The sequence below is a fragment of the Urocampus carinirostris genome, chromosome 19 (assembly GCF_059441175.1).
Source record: "Urocampus carinirostris isolate Australia breed hairy pipefish chromosome 19, RoL_Ucar_1.0, whole genome shotgun sequence".
Classification (NCBI taxonomy): domain Eukaryota; kingdom Metazoa; phylum Chordata; class Actinopteri; order Syngnathiformes; family Syngnathidae; genus Urocampus; species Urocampus carinirostris.
In genome coordinates, this window is record NC_142367.1 from 28937960 (window position 1) to 28965746 (window position 27787).

Here is a 27787-nt window from a genome sequence, read left to right on the forward strand (position 1 = left end):
TGAAGAGCCGTTTGTGACCCGAAAGAGCCGGTTCTCTTTAGTGAGCCGAGCCGAAGAAGCCGGTTCTCGAAAAACTCTACTAACTTGACTCAACTTCGTTCTACTTCGACCTTGATTTCAAAATACCGCATTTAGAACACAGCGTCAGGGGAACCCGTGTGTTTTGACCTTCATGCACTGTCACTTTGACTTAATTCGCTTTTTAATTAGTAATTTTCCGCCCTGATTTTTGTGCGCTGGCTAGATTTTCTTGTGAGCTGAGAATGTGCAGGCAGTGCCCGAGGGAACACCGGTCAGACCAGTTGAGAACCACTGAAATCGCTCGTTTTTCGGGGTTCAGTGGGTACCCGTAGTAGCAAGATGGCGGCCAATGACAGCTCCTTCGACATGTTTTGTCAAATAAATACACATTTCTTTTCCTGTTTGTTTTTAAAAAGGAACGTTTATATAATAGCTCGTATTTTTCCCTAATTTTCAAATGCACATGGTTTTTGATTCGTGTATGACGTTCACCCTTAGGCGGCGCTAAATAAAACACAATTTCCGATAGGATACAGAGAATTATCGATGGCGAGAGTCATCTTCCGGTTTGAATGAGGAATTCCCTCACGACTAATAAAATAAACAGTAGGAAGCTGTTGCTAGGTAACGATGGAGAGGATCCAATGAGGTCGCAGCGACATCGGTGAGGGCTGTCGGGATTGGCCGGGGCGGAGCTTGGGGGCGGGACGGGACACTGGAGCCAATCCACGGCCGTGGATTTGGGGTCCACCGCGTCTTGGTTCATGCCTCCGCTCTTCAGCACCCAATAGTGATTGTCCTTGAAAAAGTAGGCGTCGCCTAAGGGGGGAAAGAGAGCCCTGTGATTGGTTGGATGCTTAAAGGTGCAGCGTGTGAAATTTTGTGAACTTTATTCGGTAAAAAACTTCTAAGTATGAATTCTGATTTGTGACCGATATAAAAATGAACCTTGTTATGATAGCTCATATATTTTTGCCTATTATTCAACTCAATGTTTCGGTTTTACTGAATAACAGTTTTTTTGTACCACTAGGGGGGACACTCAATATTACACACTGTCCCTTTATTAAGAATGATTGAATGCCCTCATCTTAGTGGATGTCAGCTTTTTACATCATTTCCTTGGCAGTTTTGAATTTGAAGTATGTGTTTGCTTAAAAAATATTCTAAATTCGGATCACGATTATTTTATCCCATTTTAAATTCTTTTTTCTTGATTACGGTATTTTTTTAGACAATATGGCGCACCTGATTATAAGCCACACCCTCTAAATCTCCCTTTATAAAATGCACATTTGCTTAGAAAACTAAAACCAGAGTAAAAGTGAGTGAATTATTTAAAAACAACCAGAAAATTGAATAGTATTGATAATCGTCACGGTTGCCATGGCGTCCAATTGGCCCCGCCCATGTGGCGCCAGCTGCGGTTCATTGACAGATTGGCTTTCCGTCTATTTAAGTGCAGTGTTCTCCCTATCCGTTTGTCAGTCCGTCAACGACTCTCTGCCCCGCGAGATGTGGGTTCTGACTCGGTCCTGTTTTCTTGTTGGTATTTCCTGTCCGGTATTGTTCCCGTTTATTTTGTCCTGTTTAATATCGGTTTCCGGTTTCGTTCCTGTCTATTTTTTGTCCTGTTTATTATTCTGTCCAGTTTTCGCTCACCTCTAGTTTGTCCTGTTTCATTTCGATATCCTTTTTCATTATCAATCCTGTCCGGTATCGACCCCATCTGTCTGATATTAACTCGGGTAATTGGTACCGATCTCGTCGGCCTCTGGCTTCCTGTCTTTGCACGCCAGACCGCTGCCTAACGCGCATGACTCCCCGTTTCCCGTAAAATCTAAGGCTTGTGTGAGAACGTCACGCGTTTGGGTCCTGATCCTGTTGCGGTTCTTGACGGATAATAATATATCATTAATCTATATCATTAATAATATAGAAGATAATTAATTGGAAGAATGCTATTTAAATGAGTTTGATTCATTCATAAATGGTTACTGAATTTTTTTGTGATTATAAATTTAGCGTATTCCTGTCTATAAAGCATACAGGATTATTCAGTGCACTTTTGAATTTCTGAGAAATGTTGGGTTTTAGGTGCATCTCAGAAAATATTTTATTTTAAATATTAAATAACTATGAATATTATTATTATTAAATATGAAATATTTTATTCGGCCCGTTTGCAGAGCCCCACCCCCAAAAACAACAACAAGAAATGGAACTATAGTACAATAATATAATAAAATAATAATAATAAAAGAGGTGAACAAAGACAAAAATGATGGAGAATATTATTATCACTCGTATATGATATATGGTTATTTTATGATATTTTTTGACGGATTTTTTTTTTTTTTTACCATTTTGAGTGATTTTGAGTCGTGAACTAGTGTTTTTTGGGTTTAAAATAATTCCCAAAATTTTGAATATGATAAATAACTATTTATTCAGTGGTAAATTTCTCGTTCAGTATTGAACCTCATCATTGTAGGATTTATTTTTTTCAAAATTGTTGAATTTTTATATTCTCTTGTGAAATAATACAATATGTATGTCATGATTTACTGTTGCTAAGAAAGTGATGCAGCGAGAGGCGTGCAATTCTCTTATCTCACGACAGAGGGCGATACTGAGACCGATGATTCTGATTTTGGTGCGTACTTCCGCCCCAAACAGTAGAATTAGAAATAGTATGAGCAATCTAAAAGCCGTCCAATATTTATTTTCTTATATATTATTTTTTTCGTCATATTTTTTGATTTTAGTCAAAAGGAGCAGCGCAAATACTTCATTTATAGGTTAAGGTAAGACTATAAAAACGTTTTTTTTCTGTACTACGTCATTAATTGATTTCGTGTTCTGCCAATTAAGATCATTTAAAAACACCAAATCTAAGCGCCTCAATGGCTGACTTTTGAAATAAGTGTTCAAGTTTCATCCACATTCCTTCTATAACAAGGGTGACAAAACCCTATTAACAATCTCAGAAGAAGTGTGCCTTGGCTGGAGGGTTGGGGGTCTTTTCAGAGGCTCGCAATTCAATTAGGATTCAGGGATGTAAGATTTAATGATTAAAAATTTTTTTCTGGGTTTTTTCCTCAATATTGTTTCCTTTGCTGAGACTTAATCATGTTTATTAACTCTGCAGACTGGAAAAAGACTGTACCCCTTATCCTCAGTAGGGTCGCGGGGGCTCTGGAGCCCATCCTAGCTATCTTGGGGCAGTGGGCAGGGGACGCCTAGTCACAGGGCACACAGGGACAGACAAATCACTCAATCGCACCTAGGGACAATTTGGACCGGTCAATTAACCTGAAACGAATGTTTTTGGAATGTGGGAGGAAACCCACGCAAGCGCGGGAAGAACATGCAAACTCCGCACAGGAGGTTCCATCTCATGACCTCAGAACTGTGCCGCGCACGGGCTAACCGCCGCGTCGCCGTGCTGCCCACTAATATTTCATCCCAACACTAAATCAAAGGATTGTTTTAATAATTTAATAATAATTCAAAAGTTTTATTTTACTTTTTAAAATGTTTTAATGAGAATGTTTACCTGGATATGGGAACTTCACTATTTAAATTTCACATCTATTATAGAAGGAGGCAGCACGGTGGGGCAGTGGTTAGCGCATGCTCATGTCATGGGAACCTCCTGCGTGGATTCAAATCCAGCTCCAGACTTCCTGTGCGGAGTTTGTATGTTCTCCCCGTGCTTGCGTGGGTTTCCTCCGGGCACTCCGGTTTCCTCCCACATTCCAAAAACATGCATGTCAGGTTAAATGGCCAGTCCAAATTGTTCCTAGGTGGGAATGAGCAAGTACAGTTCTGAGGTCATGAGATCGAACCTCCTGTGCGGAGTTTGCATGTTCTCCCCGTGCTTGCCTGGGTTTCCTCCGGGCACTCCGGTTTCCTCACTCGTTCCAAAAACATGCATGTCAGGTGAATTGGCCGGTCCAAATTGTCCCTAGGTGTGAATGAGCCGTCGGTTGTTTACTAATTGTAAGCAAGCTTGTCAGAGTTTGCATGTTCTCCCTGTGTTTGTGTGGGTTTCCTCTGGGCACTCCGGTTTCCTCCCACATTCCAAAAACATGCATGTCAGGTTCATTGGCCGATCCAAATTGTCCCTAGGTGTGAATGAGCCAGTGAGTTGTCTGTCCCCGTGTGCCCTGCGATTGACTGGCAACCGGTTCAGGGTGTCCCCCCGCCCACTGCCCGATGATTGCGGGGATGGGCTCCAGCACCCCCGCAACCCTACTGAGGATAAGCGGTGCAGCTAATGAGATGAGATGAGATGAGATCTATTATAGAAGGAAGCTAAAAATACACCTGGTGCTATTCGGGATAGGTTTCCTCAATGTTCTCTGTAAGTTAGTAAGTGAGCGACCTTGTTTCGTACACTTTAAAGGGACAGCGTGTATACTTTGACCACTAGATGTCGCTTGATTGCGTAACACCGACGTGGTGGTCCCTAAGGACGCTTGAGGCCCGTTCTGAAAACAGCTCACCGGTGCCGGGTCATTGTGATTTTTCTAGCAAACTGATTGAAATCTACCGGTACTTCCAACAATTCACCATGTCATCACATAGTGACAACATCCGTTGTTATTTGAAAAATTCAAATGAATACATTTCAGTTCATGGGATTTATGGACAAAAAAAACAAATGGATTCAAATAATACACATTGTCCCTTTAGTGCACAGGTGTCAAACTGCCGGCCCGCGGGCCAGATAAGGCCCGCTAAGGGATTGAATCTGGCCTGCGAGACAAAGCTGAGGGAAGCGCAAGAGAAAAACGAGCTGCAGGTTGAAATATGTCCTCTTGATGTTGCCAAAGCCAGGTGCCTCTTACAAACGCTGTACTTGTATTTCTTTCTTTCTCTCTCTTTCACTCTCTCTCTCATCCTCCCTTCTTCTCTCACCTATCTCTCTCTCTTTCACTCGCTCCGTCTCTCTATTTCTTTCTTTGTTCCTCTTCTTCTCTGTCTTTTTACTTTCTTTGGCTCTCTTTTCCTTTTCTGTTTTTTCTCTCTCTCTTGCATCCCCCTCTTTCTCCCCTTCTCTCTTTCTATTTGGATTTCTTTTTCTCTCTCTTTCTTTCCCCCTCTTTCACAATTTCTTTTTTCTCTTTTGTTTCTCATATTATCTCTCTCTTTTTTTACCTCTCTCTTTTTCTTTCTCCCTTTCTCTTTTTTATTTGTCCCACCCTCTCTCTTTTTCTCTCCCTCTTTTTCTCTTATTTCGTTCTCTCTTTTCTTTCTCCTCAATCTATTAGTCTTTTATTCTTTCTTTTTCTTTCTTTCTTTTTTTCTTTCTCCATTTCCTTCTCTCTTTCTTTCTTTTTTTCTTTCTGTCCATTTCATTCTTCCTTCCTCATTAGTCCGGCCCCTGAGAGAATGTTTGTTCTGTGGTGTGGCCCCCGAGTTAAAATGAGTTTGACACCACTGCTTTAGTGTAAGTAAAGCCCATGCAAATTACAGATTCATTTCTAGTTTTTGAGTTTTTCCTTGCCCTCATGTTGGTTCCAGATCAGGGGATGGCGTAATAATAGTCTGAAAAAACAGTTAAACAGCTACTGTCGCCCCCGAGTTGAAAAGTATAATTGGGAACAATGGACTGTTTTTAGGGCAGCAGGGCAGCACAGTTCTGAGGTCATGAGATCGAACCCCCTGTGTGGAGTTTGCATGTTCTCCCAGTGCTTGTTTGGGTTTCCTCCAGGCACTCAGGTTTCCACCCATGAGCGAGTGAGTGTGTGGCCTGCGACTGGCAAGCAGTTGAGGCAGTAGCTCAGGAGGTGGAGCGCTCGTCTTGGGATCAAGGGATCCCGGTTCGAATCCCGGCTCCTCCGTGTTACATGTTGAAGTGTCTTTGGGTAAGACACTGAACCCCTAATACCCCCAATAAGCACCTTACATGGCTGCAAGGCCGCTATTGGGAAATGTTGAGCACATTGTAAAGCGCTTTGGGAAGTCATTGACTTATAAATGGCAGCAGATACAGGCTTTGGCGACATCCGGTGGATATATTAAAAACTGCAAGTCTTGCAGCTCATTGTTCTCTCGTGCTTCTCTCGGCATTGTCTCGCAGGCCGGGTTACAGGGATTGGTTGGCCGAAAACGGCCCACGGGCTTCAGTTTGAGCACCCTGTCCCAAACACGTTATCTCTAGTATGCGAAATATGAGTCTTGTGATTTGAAGTCTGCAGGAATGCGACATCACAGTACAAAGTGTATCGTTTGTCATCTTACAGTATCGGATGAAAAGATCCCATCCGGATACCGGACACGTCTCGGCCACGGCGCCACCCGGAAACATTCTTTAGCGCGAGGGTGTCAAACTCGTTCGAGCCCGGGGGCCACACGATAGAACAAAGATTCTCTCGGGGGCCGGTTTAGTAGATTGGAGAGAAAGAAAAAAAAAGAGAGAAAGAAATAAGAGAAAGATAGGGAGAGAAAGGTAGAGAGGGTGGGACAAAATAGAGAAAGAGAGACACAAAAAGAGAGAGAGAGAGTGAGAAACACGAGATCAAAACAGAAATAGTGAGAGTGAGAAAGAATGAAATCCAAAGAGAAATAGAGAGAAAAAGAGGAGAGAAGGAGAGAAATGAGAAAGACAGAAGGGGAAAGCAAGAGAGAGAGAGAAAGAGAGTAAAGGAAAAAATCAAGCGAGCAAAAGAAGGTAAAAAGACATGAAGAGGGACAAAAAGGAACAAAGAAAGTGAAAAAGAGAGAGAGATAGAGAGTGAGAGAAAAATAGAGGAAGAGAGAGAGAGAAAGAGAGAGAGCTATAGAAACGAGAGATAAAAACAGAAATAGTGAGAGGGGGGGAAAAGAAAAAGAGATATAGAGAGAAAAAGAGGAGAGAAGAGAGAAGGAGAGATGGAGAGAAAAGGGAAAGACAGAAGGGGAAAGCAAGAGAGAGAAAGAGAGTAAAGGAAAAAATGAAGAGAGCAAAATAAGGTAAAAAGACATAGAGAGAGACAAAAAGGAACAAAGAAAGAGAAAAAGAGAGAGAGAGAGAGAGCAAGAGAAAAATGGAGGAAGAGAGAGAGAGAGAGAGAGAGAGAGAGAGAGAGAGAGAGAGAGAGAGAGAGAGAGAGAGAGAGAGAGAGAGAGAGAGAAAGAGGGATTAGAGAGAGAGAAATACAAGTGCAGCGTTTGTGAGAGGCACCTGGCTTTGGCAAGTGGACCAATTTCAACCTGCAGCTTGTTTTTCTCTTGCGCTTCTCTGAGTGTTGTCTCGCGGGCCGGATCCAATCCCTTAACGGGCCTGATCCGGCCCGGGGGCTGCCTGTTTGACACCCCGCTTTAGCGCGAGAAGAATTTGGCTACGCTAAAACTCAAGATGGCCATAAGCGGTTTACCTTGGCCCCAGCTGATGATGTCATCCATGCGGGCGGGGACCCCGCTCCAGAGGCTGCTGTCGCGGGGGTACCCCGGCTCGGGCTCCTTGGTTCCCTGCCGGTCTCCGCGGCTCTCGTCGAACCTCCAGAACTCGCCTCGGCTGAACAAGTAAGTCTTCCCGTTGTGGGCCCACACGAAACCGGCGTCCACTTTGTCCACCGGGGCCCCGTTTTTGCGTTTCATGCCCCACTCCGACAGCGGACGAGGATAGCCGCTCATGGCCTGAGTGTCCTTGAAGACCCAGTACTGGGATCCTGTTTGGAAAAAACACAAAGATAGATAGATGTCTAGATAGATAGATAGATGTCTAGAATCTAGACTCTAGATAGATAGCTAGATGTCTAGATAGATAGATGTCTAGATAGATGTATAGATAAATAAATAGATTAGACGTATATATATTAGATAGATGGATAGACATATATTTATTAGATATATAGATATATCTAGATAGATAGATAGCTATGTGTCTAGATAGATAGATGTCTAGTTAGATAGATAGATGGATAGATATATGTCTAGATAGATATATGTCTAGATATCTAGATATATGTCTAGATAGATAGATGTCTAGATAGATAGATAGGTGTCTAGATAGATAGATGGATGTCTAGATGGATAGATAGATAGATAGATAGATAGATAGATGTCTAGATAGATAGTTTATTCATCCCCGTAGGGAAATTGACACTTCCAGCAGTATCCTCGTGTTGAAAAATAAAATAATAAAATAAAGATATAGAATACAAAAATACCCAATATAACGTGTTGATATAGAGTATTTAAATAGTGTTACATAAAATACACACTGTAATAAAAATAGGGTAAATGTGTAGGTGGGGTTTAATCTGGGCTTTTACTCCTTCCGGTGGAGTTAAAGAGCCTCATGGCATGAGGAAATGATGTCCATTTTTGGTTGGAAACATTGTCATAGGGGGCCTTGCCAGAATATTAATAAACTCTTCCTTTTTAGGGTTGGCGTTTGGACTGTATTTGAAAACAGGACTTTTCTTACTTTCACCATTTTCGGGCGACATTAGCAAAAATACAAAAGATGCGGTTACAAACTATGGTCTTGACTAGGCTTTGGGTTTCAAGTTGGGCTTTCAAATTGGGGAAAGTGATTCAAATGAGTGTTTCAAATTTGAGAAACTTTTTCAAACCAGGTTTTTGAACTTGGGATAGAAGATTGAACTATTCAGGATAGAGTTTGAAATGAGGGTTCTCATTTGAGGATCCTTATTTAAATTAGGAGTTTCATCAAGGAATAGGGGTTTAAACTAGGGCTTTGAATTAAGGTTTTAAATGAAGATTGGGGTTCAAATCAGACTTATAAAAAAGTGTTTGGGTTCAAATTAGCGTTTAAAATAAGAGTATGGTTTTAAACCACGGTTTGGGTTTCAAATCGGGTTATTATTTTGAGGATGGGGCTCAAATTAGGGTTTTAAACTGGTGCTAGAGGTTCAAGTTGGGCTTTTAAATTGGAGGAAGTGTTTCAAAGAAGATGTTTCAAATCAGGTTTTTAAACTTGGGATAGAAGATGAAACTATTTGTTGAAAGTGGGATTCTCCTTTCAAATGAGTGTTTCAAAATGAGGATTAGTTTGAAATGAGGGTTTTCATTTGAGGATCCGTTCTTAAATTAGGAGTTTCATCAAGGAATAGGGGTTTGAACTAGGGCTTTAAAGAAGCCTTTGGTTTTTTTGAATTAAGGTTTTGAATGGAGATTGGGGTTCAAATCCGACCTATAAAGAAGTGTTTGGGTTCATATTAGCGTTTAAAATAAGGTTTCACACATTTGACTATAAAGGATTTTATACAATTGACTCAGTTTTATGCAATAAAGATATTTACTGACTGGGCTTTAGTTCCATGTCAGGGAAGGCTGTTCAAAATGCAGAATATTTTGTTTAGGAAATTTTGATAACAGGACTCGTGGACGTGCTAATGTGGGATGACCAGAGATCGTTGGGCGCAAACAAATGCTTGGCACGCCCATGGGAGGAGTCGAGACGCCATCTTGCGGGGAGACGTGGGCCAATATGAGAAAGCTAAATCACTTCAGAAGAAGGCTTCCCACAAAATGAGGGTTCTCATTCGAGGATCCGTTCTTAAATTAGGAGTTTTATCAAGGAATAGGGGTTTCAACTAGGGCTTTGAATTAAGGTTTTGAATGGAAGTTGGGGTTCAAATCAGACCTATAAAGAAATGTTTGGGTTCAATTTAGCGTTTAAAATAAGGGTATGGTTTTAGACCACGTTTCGGGTTTCAAATCAGGTTATTATTTTGAGGATGGTGCTCAAATTAGGGTTTTAGGTTCGAGATCGGCTTTTAAAACGGCTTTGAATTCAAAGTTAGGGTTTGCAAAATGACTTTGAAACTGGGGAGAAAAGCAGGTTTTAGGTTTCAACTGGGGATAGAGCTTGAAATTTGGCTGGAATTGAAAGATAAGGTTTCAATAATGGGATTTAAGTTTATTGTATTTTGCCCTCTTCTAATCATTTTCTTACCGATAAAGAAGATGATGCTGTTATCGCTCTTGCGCTCATACACGGCGTCAATTTGAGCGGTTCCCGGAGGGAGTCCCATCCAAAAGTTTTGGATACGTGCCGGGTTGTGCGAAACCAAGGAACCCTCCCGCGTGGTCCTCCAGAAATTTGTACCTTTACCCAGGAGAGCGCAGAACTCCAGTCAGACTCATTTTCGTGAATGGGTGTGATTGACTGTATGTCCACCTTTGAAGAAGAAAACCTCCCCTCTGATGTTGGCCACGGCATCAAATCCTCCTTGGCAACGGTCAGGAACAGAAGGGTCGGACCTGGATCAGAGACTCGAGCTATTGAGAGTTGTCGGATTTAGGCTAGTCTGTCTTAACTCCGCTTAAAGATTTAAAGGGTAGGTGCGCCATTTGAAAACATTTGTTACCCTCTGCCGCCATCTCCTGGCTAAAAGTCATCACGGCAGCTTTAGGCAGCTCGTTCATGATGAGCGTGCAAGTACGTGGATTTCTGAGATGCGCTTCAATAAACTCTTTGTGGTTTTTGCTTGGCGTTTGGACTTTGCTAGAAACTAAACTTTTCTTACTTTCTGTCATGATTACTGATTCGCCAACAGCCCTGGTCGCTGATTGGTTCCCTGACTCTTTTTAAACCCCCTTCTTCCAAGAGGAAGCTGTCAGACCGTCTGCGAAGCTACGCTTTCAGCTAAGCAAGCTCTGTACAATCCAACATTCTCCTGGCCTGTTTTCTCCTGCCTGATACCTGTTGCCGACCTGTTTCTGGACCCGTTTCTGCTTCTACTCCTCCGTACTGGCCATTGACCTGTTTTGCCCCGTTGCCTGCCTGATACCTGTTGCCGACCTGTTTCTGGACCCGTTTTTGCTTCTGCTCCTCCGTCCTGGCCATTGACCCGTTTTGCCCTGTTTCCTGCCCGATACCTGTTGTCGACCTGTTTCTGGACCGGTTTCTGCCCTGCTCTTTCGTCCCGATCATCGACCTGTTTTACCCCGTTGCCTGCCTGATACTTGTTCCCGACCTGTTTCTGGACCCGTTTCTGCTTCTGCTCCTCCGTCCTGGCCATTGACCCGTTTTGCCCCGTTGCCTGCCTGATACCTGTTGCTGACCTGTTTCTAAACCCATTTCTGCTTCTGCTCCTTTGTCCTGGCCATTAACACGTTTTGCCCTGTTTCCTGCCTGATACCTGTTGCCGACCTGTTTCTGTATCCGTTTCTGCCCTGCTCTTCCGTCCCGGCCATCGACCTGTTTTGCCCCATTGTCTGCCTGATACCTGTTGCTGACCTGTTTCTGGACCTGTTTCTGCTTCTGCTCCTCCGTCCTGGCCATTGACCTGTTTTGCCCTGTTTCCTGCCTGATACCTGTTGCCGACCTGTTTCTGGACCCGTTTCTGCTCTGCTCCTCCGTCCTGGCCATTGACCTGTTTTTCCCCATTGCCTGCCTGATACCTGTTTCTGGACCCGTTTCTGCTTCTGCTCCTCTGTCCTGGCCATTGACCCATTTTGCCCCGTTGCCTGCCTGATACCTGTTGCCGACCTGTTTCTGGACTCGTTTTTGCTTCTGCTCCTCCGTCCTGGCCATTGACCCGTTTTGCCCTGTTTCCTGCCTGATACCTGTTGCCGACCTGTTTCTGGACCCGTTTCTGCTTCTGCTCCCCTGTCCCGGCTATCGACCAGTTTTCCCGCCGCCTACGACTATCCTCGCTTGACAGGGAATTGCCACTTCCTGCCATCCGCTACCCTGTGTCCGACGATCATCGGATCTCGGAAGCAAGCACTGCTCTCTTTCTCAATAAAACTGAGTAAAAACCAACGCTATTGGGTCCTGTCTCCGTTTCTAGCTTTTGACACTTTCACCATTTCGATGCTCCACTGACAAATAGAATAATGTTTTAAAAAACTGCAGGGATCAGTCATTCTTAAGTTTCAACGTTTATGGACACCTCATCCTCAACTTTGACGGCATTTTCTTTTATTTATTTTCGAGTAAAGTGATGAGAGTATTGACGTGGGGTGCTAACGGTGCGGGAGCGTGTTTTACTCACGGCCTCGCCGATCTGGTGGGAGGTGGCTCGGGCAGATGAGGGAGGTTGGGGTTACCGCTTCCCGGTTGTTGATTTTGCTTGCTGCCTGTAAAAGAAGCATGCGGTCAAACGTGTTGTCACGCAGGACGTCGGCGCCTTGTCATTTCGAAAGTCGAGTTTCGAATCGCTGACATTTCCCAAGAGGACTCCTTCCAGATACGTTATTTGTTTTGTAGGCCGCTTGAATGGAAGGTACCGGATAAGCAGGGTTGGGTAGGGTTACTTGAACCGGATTACTTTCAATGACTTTTTGGATTACTCCGATACCAAATATGCTAATAAAAGACAAAAGAAACCAAATAGGAATCAAATGATGACTCACAACACGTGGTAAGCTTTCTCTCCTGGCTTTGATCTCCGGCAAAACGAAGATCAAATGCCACAAACAAAATTAAAATAAATCCAACATCATTTTTGCCGTTCCGTGTATTCCGTTACTACCCAAGCCTGCACAAAATGTTACTTTTTTTCTTGCTTTTTTGTTCTTTTTTCCCTTTATTTGTTTCTTTTTCTTTTTTCTGGCTTTTTTTTCCAGAATTTTTCCTGCTCTTTTTTTCCTCTTCTTTTTGTTTTTTTTTCCTCAGCTTTTCACTACTTTTTCATTTTAGTATTATTATCTTTTTTGCTCTATTCCCTCCTTCCTTTAAGTCATTTTGTGCACAATTTTACATCATATTTGGTCGCGTAGGGATGAAAGAAGCAAAAACAACCCGAAGAGCCGATTGGGACCCGAAAGAGCCGGTTCTTTTTAGTGAGCCGAGCCGAAGAAGCCGGTTCTCGAAAAACTCTACTGACTTTACTTAACTTCGTTCGACTTCGACCTTGACTTCAAAATACGCAGCTTAGAGGGAACATTGAGTGGTACCTCTACTTACAGAAGTCAAAAATACAGTACAGGACGCTGTTCTACCTGGCAACTGGTACGTACGCGTGAATCTCATCATGCTCTTCGTGTCCCCTTCCCGCTCTGTAAACAGTCTACTGCAGGGATGTCAAACTCAGTTTGGATCTGGGACCGGATCCAGACTTTCGGTTCTTAGGCAGGCCAGTGTTCTGCTGAGACCTCCTATTCTCCTACTCTAGACCTGTGGTTCTTGATTCATTTCTGTCACTCCCCTGTAGTTTGACTGATATATACTGGAAGGCCCCAACTGGTGTTTTGAACTGGGCACTGGTGTATCCAATTATCTCACACCTGTTCAATCGTCTTGAACCCTTTAAAACAGGGGTGTCAAACTCATTTGAACTCGGGGGGCCACACGATAGGACAAACATTCTCTCAGGGGCCGGACGAGTAGATTCAAGAGAAAGAAAAAGAGAGATAAAGATGTAAGAGAAAGAGGGAGGGACAAAGAAAGAAAGAGCGAGGGGGAGAGAGCGTGAGAAACAAAAGATAAAAAGTCGTGAGAGAGGGGGAACAGAAAGGGAGAGGAAGAAAGAAATCCAAAGAGAAATAGAAAGACAGTATGAGAGAAAAGAGAAAAGAATGCGTGAAGGGTAGGAAGAGAGAAAGAGAAAAATAGAAAAGAAAAAGGGAAGTTAGAACAAAAGAGGTTAAAAGACACAGAGAGAGAAGGAGACAAAGAGCAACAAAGGAAGAGAAAAACAGAGACAGAGAGAGTGAAAGAGACAGAGACAGAGTGGGAGAAAAGGGGTGTAAAAGAAAGAGAGAGAGAGAGAGAGAAATAAATCCATGAACATTGTTTTTGTGAGAGGCACCTGGCTTTGGCAACATCAAGTGGACCTATTTCAACCTGCAGCTTGTTTTTCTCTTGCACTTCTCTGAGTGTTGTCTCGCGGGCCGGATTCAATCCCTTGGCGGGCCTGCTTTGGCCCGCGGGCCGGCTGTTTGACACCTGTGGTCTACTGTATGGTACCGTTACAACGAGGTATCATTCAATGGACCCCACAAATGTATATATTTATATATATATATATATTTCTGCCTTACGCATTTATGATTGTCAAAAGTCGGCAAAAGCAGACATTACTGGATCAGTTTTCCAAGACACATTAGGCCAAAAAACACTGCTGAGGGAGGACCAGTAAACAAAAAGGCCCGTTAAAAGGTAAATTAATATTTCTATTATTACCTTTATTATTTGTTTTTGCTCTTTCGGGATATATTAAAATAATACCTTTTGCGGGGTTTGGAACCGATTAGAGCATTCGCATTCAAAAGACGTCTCTACTTACAAAGTTTTCTGGTTCCGAAGCTACTCCCGGAACAAATTCGATTCTAAGTCGAGGTAAATGGGCCGACTTTCGCGAGTAGAGGTTCTAACCATAAAGCTGCTGAATGGCCAGTCGGTCGTCCAGGGCCAGTTGGTATTGGGGCACGTTTCCCACGGGCCCCTGGTAATAGGGCCTCATTATCGAAGGGTCCGAAGAGGAATGAGAAAGGCCCAGGGCGTGGCCAAACTCGTGCACCGCCACCGTGAACAAGTCGGTGGTCCTGCCGTCGTCCCCTGCAGAGTAACGGTAACAAAAAGACCGGAAATAAGTCGTACGTTGTTTGAAATCTCGAAATGAAAAGTCAAAAACGTATCGGTATTGACCCTCGGATACACAGTCCAATTTTTACTCCCCAAAAAGTTGGAATATTGTATGACTCCAGGTATTCCTCATGAAACACCTCTGTGACATGATGTTAATAGTATTTGGATTTTTTTCCCCCATTTATTTTCATCCCTACTCATGGAAGAGTTATTGTACTGGTAGGTCATTGTTGGAATATAAGGCGCACCTAAAAGTCTTCGTTTTTTTCAAAAGCTGACCATGCGGCTTATAATACAGTGCGCCTTATATATGGATCTATATTAAGTGGCAAAGTCTTGCAACTAATGCAACAGCCGCCGACTCGATTTTCCCCCGAAAATGGTGGGATTCATATACCGGCGTTTCATTGGCTAACCAATGTGTCAATCATCATTTGAATCGATCGCTATTGGCTAAAGTTATTCGGAGGTAAAGGGGGCGGATCCGTTTTATCATTTACAGGCTCGGATAGGCTAAAGGGGCAAAACAAACCCTGCAATTGGCCGAAAAAGATGTGTCAACCAGTTGAATCGATCACTATTGGCTAAAGTTATTCGGAGGTAAAGGGGGCGGATCTTTTTTATCATTTAGGGGCTTGCATAGGCTAAAGGGACGAAACAAAGCCTGCAATTGGCCGAAAAAGATGAATGTGAATAGCAAGTTTGGTTGGTTGTCTACGGCATAGAGAAAGCATGTTTTACTATTCTGTATTTGTAAATATTTTATTCTCCTGGATTTACTACACTCTCGGATATAAGAGGACATTGGCTGCACATTATTATTGAACACAACGACTTCGGTGAGCTTCTTCTGATACTAACTCAAGGGGGCGAGGGCGGTTCATTATTCTTTGGTTTATCACACTTGATTTTTGTTCAGAAACAGTTATACTAGAAATTTTAATACGAATTTTTAGGTTTGTTTTTTTAAAATAAAAAAATTGTGCCTAAATTATATTTGCTGAGTTTATCGTAAACATATACTAACTCAAGGGGGCGAGGGCGGTTCGATTACTCTTTGGTTTATCACACTTGATTTTTGTTCAGAAACAGTTGTACTAGAAATATTAATATGTATTTTTAAGTTTGTTTTTAATATAAAAATACGAAATTAATTGTGCCTAAATTATATTTGCTGTGTTTAACGTAAGCGTATACTAACTCAAGGGAGCGAGGGCGGTTCGATTATTCTTTGGTTTATCACACTTGATTTTTGTTCAGAAACAGTTAAACTAGAAATATTAATATGTATTTTTAAGTTTGTTTTTAAAATGTAAAAATTGTGCCTAAATTATATTTGCCGAGTTTATCGTAAACGTATACCAACTCAAGGGAGCGAGGGCGGTTCGATTATTCTTTGGTTTATCACACTTGATTTTTGTTCAGAAACAGTTGTACTAGAAATATTAATATGTATTTTTGAGTTTGTTTTTAAAATAAAAATACTAAAAAATTGTGTCTAAATGATATACAAACTCAAGGGGGCGAAAGCGGTTCGATTATTCGACGGTCGTGACATCGCAGGACCAAAAGTATCGTCACCGGTATCGATCGACACCGCAATGTATCGACTGTATTTTTCGATAGGGAAATTCCAAACGCGGTTCGGGGTACCTCCGTAACTCCACCTCTCGTGGTCATCGAAATGGGTATCGCCGGAAACGGGGTCCTCGCCCGGGAAGAAGGCGTGCGCCAGGGTGCCGCCCTCCCCGTCGAAGGGATAGCCGTCGTTGTGCAGCAAGCTCTGGAAGGAGACCCGGATGTCGGCCCCGTCGCTCGGACCCTGGACCGGGATTTTGCGGAACGTCAAGGGGGCGGCGTCGCTCCAGGCTTTCAAGGCGTAGGTCAGGAGGCCGTCCACCGAGCCGGGGGACAGGCCGGGGGACAGCGAGGGAGAAGGGTAGCTGTGGATGCTGCAAAAAGGGGCGGAGTCAGTTCCTGCCCGGAAAAAACTGTTCTTTGGGTTTTTAGAATCAAATGATAGATGAGTGGGTGGGTAGGTAGGTTAGTAAGTACCGATGTACCGGGGTACTCCATTTACTTGGGTCGGGAACCTATGGCTCACGAGCAATGTTCCCTGTCATTTTCCTTAGGGGTCTGAGCGTTCACACAAAGTCTGTGAGCAATGCTTGAAACAACAGTGGGCAACGGCAATCCCAAGTGTGGCAACTAAGTCATTATCAAACATGTCCAAAACTTGACTTATATTTTGCTGAGTTTCCGGCAAGGCAAAATGTTTTTTCTCTTTTGAAGGAATTGACTACAAATGTAATTTGTTTCTACAATTCTTTCACAAGATTTCCATTTCTTTTTATTTCCTGATATATTTTGTCGCATAATATTAACATTTTGGGGGGCTTATTGAGTCGGTTGCACGATACACAACTGTATTTAATTACATTTTTTAGTGGAAGTACAATATTGGCAACAAGATTCACTTAATATCATTGGAAATTATTTGAATGCAACACCAACTTTTTCTTCTTTTTCCATATTTTTTGTGTTTATTTTTTCCTAGCTGTAGCTTTTGTTCTCTATTTACTTTTATTCCTTTGTTCATTTCTTTTTTTCTGGCTTTTTTCAAAATTTTTCCTTCTTTTCTTCCTCTTCCTTTTGTTTCTTTTTTTTCTCAGCTTTTCACTACTTTTTCCTTTTGTTTTTTTTTCTTTTTTGTTCTATTACCCCCTTCTTTAAAGTCATTTTGTGCATCATTTTACATAATATTTGGTCATGTTGGGATTAAAGAAGCAAAAACAACCCGAAGAGCCATTTAGGACCCTTAAGAGCCAGTTCCTTTTAGTGAGCCGAAGAAGCCGGTTCTCGAAAAACTACTAACTTTACTCAACTTCGTTCTACTTCTACTCGACTTCAAAATACCGCATTTAGGACACAGCGTCAGGGGAACCCGTGTATTTTTACTTTCATGCACTGTAACTTTGACTTGAGTCGCTTCTTAATTAGCAATTTTGAGCCCTGCGCCGGCTTTTGAATAGACATGGGCAGAAGAAGAAGAAGAAGAGATGAAAGATCTGATTGGAGAATGAGAGGGAGGCTCGACGAAGACTAATTAGACTAATTGGACAATAATTTGACTACATTTGATGGAATTCACTTAGTTAAATTCTTAAAAAAAAAAAAAAAATCTGCCCTGTGTGGAAAAGCCTGTCTCTTGTCAATATTTTTCCCTAAATTAAGAAACAAGCATGCATTGTTAGGAGAATGAAGTTTGTGTTTGGTTAATGGAGTCATTCAAACAATTTGATAAACGCTACATTTGTAATATCGTTTTTTCCTTAACAATATATAGAAGAAGACTATTTGTGAATGTCCAACACACCTCCAGGTGAGATCGTTCTTGTGCCATTTAAGTCCTGAGAGCGCATATCTTCTTCTTCTCCTTTTCCTCTTCCTCAACATGTCTTCGCTGCCGACGATATCGGGAAGGGAGCATCGAGGGGTTGTCATGAGCTTCAGCGTTTCGGCGTCTAAGGGTTTCGGACATTTTAGGCAGTAAAATACACATCTCTGTATTGGACAGTTTGATAACGGTGATATGTGTTCATCTGCATGGTGGATCGCGTAGCGGTCGCATGTTCCACTTCTTGTGAGTCCCAGGGAGGGCATATCAAATACATATGGGGGGTTCAACGAAATGTCTGTGTTCTCTTTGGCCTTGATTTTGTTGGCCAGTCTCAGATACGGCTTCTCTAGTGCCACTCTGCCTCGAAGGCCTGCATCTTCGAGTGCTGTTTTGTTGCCTACTATTGAACCAAGCTGCTTGTTGAGCATCTATTTCTCTAACTAGAGACTAATGTACTTTTCTTCTTGCTTTGTTATGCCCCCCACTTCTCTTTCTACTCTGGTTAGAGACTGTTTTTTTTTTTCGCTGAAGGGAGTAGTACCTACTGTGGTGGGAGATCTTGTTTCTTGGGAAGTTCTCACATGTCATGGCTTTAATTTTAGTACAAAAAAAAGACACTTTGGCCTCTAAGCATGCACTTTGGGACGTTACTCAGGTAAAAGGACTGTTACTTCAGAAAAATAAGTAGAAGCAAAATTATGTCGTTCGAAAAATGACTTGAGTAAAAGTTAGTGGCGGGAGAGAGGCCAAGTCTGACTTCATGATTGACATTTTAACATACCACTATGCTCCAGATACTGGACGAGCTCACAAGAATGTCTTTTTTATAGCTTTTCTAACTAGCTAAACCGTTTTCGTCGGTGCTAAAATCATTCCACAATGCTTTTCTAATCATCCATTATCCCTTTAAGGCAGTTAACCAACACAATTTACTACTAAAAGACTGGGGTGTTGGTAGTTGAAAACAAGCCTTTGTAGCTAAGAGAGTTACTGTCCATGTTGAAAGAATGAAAACTTTATTCGAACTTTAAAATAAAAACAGAACAAAAACAAGAACGCAATAACAAAAGAATGTGACATAATATGTTCGAAAAGGGGTAGTAAGTTTGCGGTTCCACTTTTGCGGGTTCAGAGCTTGGCGGGTCTAAAAAAATATACCTTCTCAATAAAAGCATTTATTGACTTGACGGCATTGAGCGCGAGCTTATGTCAACTGAGGACACGGTGTGGACACTCTTATTGTGAAGGGGAGGGGGAGGCCCTGACACAATGCTTTGTCATGGTGAGTGTCAGGGATTGACATTATTAAAACTATTTAGTGGCTATATTTGCACAGATAAAATACATGTATATAGTTTAATTCTACATGATTATGGCAGACAAGAACTTACGTCCGTTCTGGATGGATTCCAAACCGAGAGAGGGAGTGGTTTATTTCCGTCAGAGAAATCAGTACAGACAAGAACACGACTTCAAAATAAAAAAATACAAGATTGATAAACGTACAAGAGATATAATTACACTCATTGTTGAAACGTTACTTTATGTGTGTGTGTGTATGAGAAACATTGTTTTTATATTTAGTAATATAAAAACAAGCTAATTACCTTGAGACAGAAATTCAAGAGATTTACATTGAACACCTGACAGTGAGTTACCGCTTCGCTCCCCCCTTCTTCAACTCCTCCCACCTCACCCCCTTCTTATGTGGCGCTCGGTTTATCATGGAGGAACTTGGCGACGTAAGTATATTCTCTCCTGTCGCATTTCATCTCAAGTTTGACTTTATTATACCAAAAGCGAGCGGTTTCTGGTACTACCTAAACACGGCTAATTGTGTGTGGTTTCGTGTAAAAGCCGTTCGATGCCGCTAGCTAAAGTATGTTATTGTCAGAAGGAAGCTCTTTCACTTTCATTCAAATGTCACAGACCATTTTTTTAACTGTTGTTCCCCAAAATGCTTCACAAACACTCATCAAATATCACATTTTCACCATTTTTACTGTTTATACTGTATACCTTTTTCCAAGCATTTTTGAAGGGGTGCCGCTACTTTGCGGATTTTCAGTTTGCGCGGGTGGTCTCGGTCCCCATTAACCGCGATAACCGAGGGATTACTGTAATATTAATAGTAACATGATATAACAATAGCAATAATAACAACAAAGTTTGACTCCGCACACAGACACACACATACTTTTCCTGGTGGTTCTCACCTTTGGGATTAGGAATTGACCACAGCCCTTTAAGTTATAAATGTTACTGCTGTATGGGGCGTCCTTTTCTGACCCGTTTCATGTTCTTTCCACAGAAAACAATTATGATTTTCCTTCCCAAATAAGGAGACGTCGAGGCGACCCCAAAATTTTGAACGGTAGCGTATACCACTCGACGGTCACCGGAAATCACGGAGGCGGCTTACCGAGTTGGCCGGTTTCCCGTACTCCGCCGAACCTCTGCATCACCCGAATGGCCTTCTCGATGCCCTCCTTGGTCTGCAGCTTGCTGGTCCGTGGGTCCGGCGGAGGGAGGTAGCCGTACCTGCTCAACCAATCCTGGAGCCGGTAAAACAAGTCCAGTCCTTGTTACAATGATTTGTATTGGCCTCCGAGCTTTTTCAAATCCGGAGCAACTTTTGTTGCTAATTAGTGCAAAGGTGTCATGGTTGCCATGGCGCCCAACTGGTCCCCGCTCTTGTTTTGCCAAGCCCCGTGAATCCCTGTTTTTGCCTGTGTTTTGCTCCTGTTTTGTTCTCGCCCCGATCTGTTTGATTTTGACCAGTGTGCGCTCATTCCTCTTCTTCCCAAGAAACTGTGAGTAACGTTACGCGATTGGGTTCTGCTTCCTGTTCTGTTTCGTGACAAAAGGGCCCCGAGTTCGATAGTCATTTCTAAAATGTCTCCAGTTATTTTATTATAGAGGTAAGACCGGGCCTATAAAATCAGCTTAACCCGACCCCGCCCGCGGCTATTAAAACCCAGCCCGAGCCTGATCAATTCATCTGATTTGAGGGACTGAGCCTGGAGCAAACCCAAATGTTCATATTTTATCAGCGGGGAGGAGGTTTTTTTTTTTGCCCAAATCCGGATTGCGGGGCAGGCTTTAGCATAAGATCTTACTTCTACTTTGTTGTTATCATATGATTATCAGCTTAGTTTTTGGAAATAGGGTTAAATATACTCAGTCAAAACATCATTTTAATAGCCTTCACTAAATAGTGGTCTGCTAAATAGATATATTTATCCATCCCCGTAGGGAAATTCACACTTCCAGCAGTATCCTTTTGTCGTTTATGAACAGATGAACAGGATGGCCTCGGGGTGTTGTGTTGTAGTTTAGCCACAGCGGAGTGGATGACGTCACACGCTAGGCCGAAAGTTCGACGTCCCTGCAGCAGATGGATATCTTTGTGCCCAGGGTTACACCGCCTCGTCTTCACTTAGATCAGGGGTGTCAAACTCATTTGAACTCGGGGGGCCACACGATAGAACAAACATTCTGTCGGGGGCCGGACCAGTAGATTAGAGAGAAAGAAAAAGAGGGATAAAGAAATAAGAGAAAGAGGGAGGGAAAAGGAGAGAGGGCATGGCAAAGAAAGAGGAAGAGAGAGAGGGAGAGAGCGTGAGAAACAAGAGATAAAAAGAGAAGTCATGAGAGAGGGGGAAAGAAAGAAAAAGAGAGATATAGAAATAAGAGAAAGAGGGAGGGAAAAGGAGAGAGGGCATAGCAAAGAAAGAGGAAGAGAGAGAGGGAGAGAGCGTGAGAAACAAGAGATAAAAAGAGAAGTCATGAGAGAGGGGGAAAGAAAGAAAAAGAGAGATAAAGAAATAAGAGAAAGACGGAGGGAAAAGGAAAGAGGGCTGGACAAAGAAAGAAAAAGAGAGAGAGGGAGAGAGCGTGAGAAACAAGAGATAAAAAGAAGTCATGAGAGAGGGGGAAAGAAATCCAAAGGGAAATAGAAAGACAGAAGGAGAGAAAGGAGAAAAGAAAGCGCCAAGGGTATGAAGAGAGGAAGAGAAAAGGAAAAAAGGAAGTTAGAGCAAAAGAAGTTAAAGAGACAAAGAGAGAGAAAGAGACAAAGAGCAACAAAGGAAGAGAAAAAGAGAGACACGGAGAGTGAAAGAGATGGAGATTGGGAGAGAAGGGGATCGAAAAGAGAGAGAGAGAAATAAATGCTAGTACAGTGTCTTTGTTGGAGGCACCTGGCTTTGGCAACATCAAGTGGACATATTTCAACCTGCATCTTGTTTTTCTCTTGCGCTTCTCTGAGTGTTGGCCTCCTGTTTGACACCTGTGACCTAGATAGTGACTCCGCCTCCTCTCCGCTTCCCGCAGGCTTCTGTGTCTCCGTCTGCCCTAACAGCGCTGACGCCGGGTAGCTCCACGTTAGCATCCGTGATACTAATGATTCCAAGAGCCAAGAAGAAATCCGCACACTCCTAATCTATCGCTTAGAAATGACTTATGTTTCATGTTGACAATGGTTTATTGTCTTTTGATGACCTTGTAGCATCCATTATGGCCTGGTCCTCCTAGAAGGGGAAGGACCTCATGTGTGGCCCCTTCTCAAGGTTTCTTCATTTTCTTCACGCTGAGGTTTTGAAGTGTTTCCTTGCCCTCATATAGGTTTTAGATCAAGGGATGCTTTCAGAGCAGGACTGTTGGTACCTCAGTTGGAGATATACAGAGTATAGCCCTTATCACACAATGTCTAAAACACAGGCGGCCCGCGGGCCAGATCGGGCCCGCTAAGGGATTGAATTCGGCCCGTGAGACAACACTCAGAGAAGCGCAAGAGAAAAAGGAGCTGCCGGTTGAAGTATGTCCACTTGATGTTGCCAAAGCCAGGTGCCTCCAACAATCGCTGTACTTGTATTTCTTGCTCTCTCTCTCTTTCTTTTCCACCCCTTTTCTCCCACTCTCCGTCTCTGTCTCTTTAACTCTGTGTGTCTCTCTTTTTCTCTTCCTTTGTTGCTCTTTGTTTCTTTCTCTCTCTGTGTCTTTTTAACTTCTTTTGCTCTAACTTCCTTTTTTCCTTTTCTATTTTTTTTCTTTCTCTCTTCCTACCCTTTGCGCTTTCTCTCTCTCTCTCTCTCTCTCTCTCTCTCTCTTCCACCCGTTTTCTCTCACTCTGTTTCTGCCCCTTTCACTCTCTGTGTCTCTCTTTTTCTCTTCCTTTATTGCCCTTTGTCTCCTTCTCTCTTTGTGTCTTTTAACCTTTGTTCTAACTTCCAATTTTCTCTTTCTCTCTTTTCTCTTTCTCTCCTACCCTTCACGCTTTCTTTTCTCTTTTCTCTCCTTCTGTCTTTCTATTTCTCTTTGGATTTCTTTCTTCCTCTCCCTTTCTTTTCCCCTTCTCTCATGACTTTTTTAACTCTCTCTCTCTTTCTTTTCTACCTCTTCTCTCTCTCTCTCTCTCTCTCTCTCTCTCACTCTTCGACCCCTTTTTTCTCACTCTGTTTCTGTCCCTTTCACTTTGTGTCTCTCTTTTTCTCCTCCTTTATTGCCCTTTGTCTCCTTCTCTCTTTGTGTCTTTTAACCTTTGTTCTAACTTCCGATTTTCCCTTTCTCTCTTTTCTCTTTCTCTCCTACCCTTCACGCTTTCTTTTCTCTTTTCTCTCCTTCTGTCTTTCTATTTCTCTTTGGATTTCTTTCTTCCTCTCCCTTTCTTTTCCCCTTCTCTCATGACTTTTTATCCCTCTCTCTCTCTCTCTTTCTTTTCCACCCTTTTTCTCCCACTCTGTCTCTGTCCCTTTCACTTTCGGTGTCTCTCTTTTTCTTCTTCTTTGTTGCGGTTTGTCTCTTTCTCTCTCTGTGTCTTTCAACCTCTTTTGTTCTATCTTCCTATTTTCCTTTTCTCTCTCTTCCTACCCATCGCGCTTTTTTTTTCTCTTTTCTCTCCTTCTTTCTTTCCATTTCTCTTTGGATTTCTTTCTTCCTCTCCCTTTCTTTTCCCCCTCTCTCATGACTTTTTATCACTTTTGTTTCTCCCTTTCTCTCCCTCTCTTTTTCTTTCTTTATCTTGCCCTCTCTCCTTTTCCCTCCCTCTTTCTCTTATTTCTTCATCTCTCTTTTTCTTTCTCTCGAATCTACTCGTCCGGCCCCAGACAGAATGTTTGTTCTATCGCGTGGCCCCCCAGTTAAAAGGAGTTAGACACCCCTGATCTAGGTGAACACGAGGTGGTGTAACCCCGGCGTCATCCACTCCGCTGTGGCTAAACTACAACACAACACCCCGAGGCCATCCTGTTCATTTGTTTTTGTTCAGTTTTGTCTAAAAGGACTGTACAGGCTCTGATCCGAAAACTCGGCACGAAGAAAAGAAGAAACCACGAAAAGACGAGTCGATCCTTCTTCCGAGACGAGCAGAATGCAATAGCAGTTGCAGCGAACCTCCTCGACATCAAAACAAAGAAGAAGAAAAGAGGAACCGCGATCATCTGCGGTTTCCTCTCAAGATGATTAGCAAAGCAGAAGGTACGGAGAACAATATGCGATCTTCTAGCGTCTGCAGGATTCCACTTCCTTACTTCTTGAAGGTTTCACGCGATATGAAGTCATCGGAGAGATTGCGTCGGCGTTCCAGGAGATCGGTTTGTTTTGTTCCTGACTCGGTGTCAAAACAGGAAAAGATGGGGTTTCCAAACCGGCCTACCCTTGAAACCTTCATTTCCTCATTGTGTTGCCTCAATGAGTTCAAAGATCCCTTATATTTTCTCACTGCCTATTTGCTTTTATTTTACTTTTAACCTCGATGTTCCTGCCACAGAGCGTATTACGCTGGAGGTTCGGGGATGGAGGGGGAGTGATTTCAGTCTTCCCTTCATTCTAGGATGAAAATGGTGAAAGTAAGAAAAGGACCGTTTCAAATACAGTCGAAATGCCAACAAAAAACCCCAAAAAGATAAAAAAGAGCTTATCTGAGCGCGTCTAGGAATTTCACATACTTGCACGAGTATCAAAAGGAGCTGCAATGTTGCAATGTACCGTTAGAAAATGGCATCAGCAACTAGAATATTTTCAGATCTATTTTCATATATGATTAGAATTTGTGAAAAGTGTTAAGACCAAGGGTCTCACACTCATCTTTCTATATCTATCTATCTATCTAGACATTTACACATATATCTATCTCTCTAGACATCTAGACATCTATCTAGACATCTATACATTTAGACATCTATCTATACATCTAGACATCTAACTATCTAGACATCTATCTATCTATCTGGACATCTATCTAGACATCTATCTACACATCTATTTATCTATCTAGACATCTATTTAGACATCTATCTATCTCTATATACATATCTATCTATATATCTATCTAGACAGCTATATATCTAGACATCTATCTATTTATCCATCTAGATATCTATTTAGACATCCCTCTAGACATCTATTTATCTCTATATACATATCTATCTATCTATCTATCTCTCTAGACCGCTATCTATCTAACTAGAAAGCTATCTATCTAGACACTTATCTATCAAGACATTTATCTAGACATCTATCTATACATCTACACATCTATCTATCTAGACATGTATCTATCTAGACATTTATCTATCTCTATATACATATCTATCCATTTAGACATCTATCTATCTCTATATACATATCTATCTATCTAGACATCTATCTATCTCTATATACATATCTATCTATCCATCTATCTAGACAGCTATCTATCTAGACATCTATCTAGACACCTATCTAGACATCTATCTAAACATCTATCGAGACATCTAGACATCTATCTAGACATCTAACTATCTAGACATCTACCTATACATCTAGACATCTATCTATCAACTATCTATTTATCTATCTAGACATCTATTTAGACATCTCTCTAGACATCTATTTATCTCTATATACATATCTATCTATCTATCAATCTCTCTAGACTGCTATCTATATCTAGAAAGCTATCTATCTAGACATCTATCTAGACATATAAACACCTATCTATACATCTACACTTCTATCTATCTAGACTTGTATCTATCTAGACAGCCATCTATCTCTATATACATATCTATCTATCTAGACATCTATCTAGACATCTATCTAGCCATCTAACTATCTATCTCTATATACATATCTATCTATCCATCTATCTATCTGTCTATCTATCTAGACATTTACACATATATCTATCTCTCTAGACATCTAGACATCTATCTAGACATCTATACATTTAGACATCTATCTATACATCTAGACATCTAACTATCTAGACATCTATCTATCTATCTGGACATCTATCTAGACATCTATCTAAACATCTATCGAGACATCTATCTCTATATACATATCTATCTATCAAGACATCTGTCTATCTCTATATACTATCTAGACATCTGTCTATCTCTATATACATATCTAACTAGACATCTATCTATCTAGACATCTGTCTATCTCTATGTACATATCTATCTATCTAGACATCTATCTATCTAGACATCTAGACATCTATCTATTTATCTATCTATCTATCTATCTATATACATATCTATCTATCTATCTATCTATATACATATCTATCTATCTATCTATCTATATACATATCTATCTATCTATCTATCTATACATCTATCTATCTATCTATCTATCTATACATCTATCTATACATCTTATCTATCTATACATCTATCTATCTATCTATCTATCTATCTATCTATCTATCTATCTATCTATCTATCTATCTATCTATCTATATACATATCTATCTATCTATCTATATACATATCTATCTATCTATCTATATACATATCTATCTATCTATCTATATACATATCTATCTATCTATCTATCTATCTATCTATCTATCTATCTATCTATATACATATCTATCTATCTATATACATATCTATCTATATACATATCTATCTATATACATATCTATCTATCTATCTATATACATATCTATCTATCTATCTATCTATCTATATACATATCTATCTATCTATCTATCTATCTATCTATCTATCTATCTATCTATCTATCTATCTATCTATCTAGACATCTATCTATCTATCTATCTATCTATCTATTTAGACAGCTATCTATCTATTTAGACAGCTATCTATCTAGACATCTATCTAAACATCTATCGAGACATCTAGACAGCTATCTATCTATATCCCTTGCCTTCATGCAGGTTTTAGATCAGGGGATGTTGTCTCGGAAGTCTGTGCGGCCCTTGGTTGTGATTGAGGGCCAAACAAGTAAACATGACTCAAGTACTACAGTAATCCTAGAGAATCTGCCAAGTATACTACAAGGATTGCTAGAGGCGACAAAGACTCACCACTGCCCTGCTGTACTGCTCGGGCGCATCGGCCGAGGCGCAGGCGGCCAAAGTTAAGAAGATCCACAAGGTTTCCATCCTTCTCGCTGAGATCCAAAAAACAAATCTTCTATCTTCTTTCTGAAATGTTCACGATGGTTCCTGAAAACACAAAGCTCGCTGTAGAAAGCTCGAGTCTGCTCTCCTGAGACTAGGATGGGCTGATCAATAAAGCATCCCCTTCCTCTCTCTCTCTTTCTCTCTCTCTCTCGCTCTCTTTGTCTCGTTTCCTCTCTAATTGGAAGGGCCGGCAGAAAGCACCAGCAGAATCTACTTCAACTCATTTGAACTCAGGGGCCACGCGATAGAACAAACATTCTTCCGGTGGCCGGACTAGTAGATTCAAGAGAAATAAAGAGAGAGAGAGGGAGGGAAAAGAAGAGAGAGACAGGACAAAGAAAGAAAAAGAGAGAGGGGGAGAGCGCGGGAGAAACAAAAGATAAAAAGTCGTGAGAGAGAGAAAGAAAGAAATCCAAAGAGAAATAGAAAGACAGAAGGAGAGAAA

At 41.6% G+C, this 27787-nt stretch overlaps 1 protein-coding gene across 1 annotated transcript; it reads right to left on the reverse strand.

The window, feature by feature from the left end:
* Nucleotides 1-422: 422 nt before the first annotated feature.
* Nucleotides 423-27480, reverse strand: mmp25b (matrix metallopeptidase 25b). The gene is made up of 10 exons (XM_088322930.1): nucleotides 27244-27480; nucleotides 20344-20476; nucleotides 17898-18045; nucleotides 16175-16473; nucleotides 14309-14491; nucleotides 11985-12069; nucleotides 10163-10245; nucleotides 9938-10090; nucleotides 7389-7682; nucleotides 423-840 (listed from the first exon to the last, which is right to left on the reverse strand). Exons 1-10 carry the CDS (start codon nucleotides 27319-27321, stop codon nucleotides 578-580), a joined length of 1719 nt encoding a protein of 572 aa, XP_088179056.1. The 5' UTR covers nucleotides 27322-27480; the 3' UTR covers nucleotides 423-577.
* Nucleotides 27481-27787: the final 307 nt, after the last annotated feature.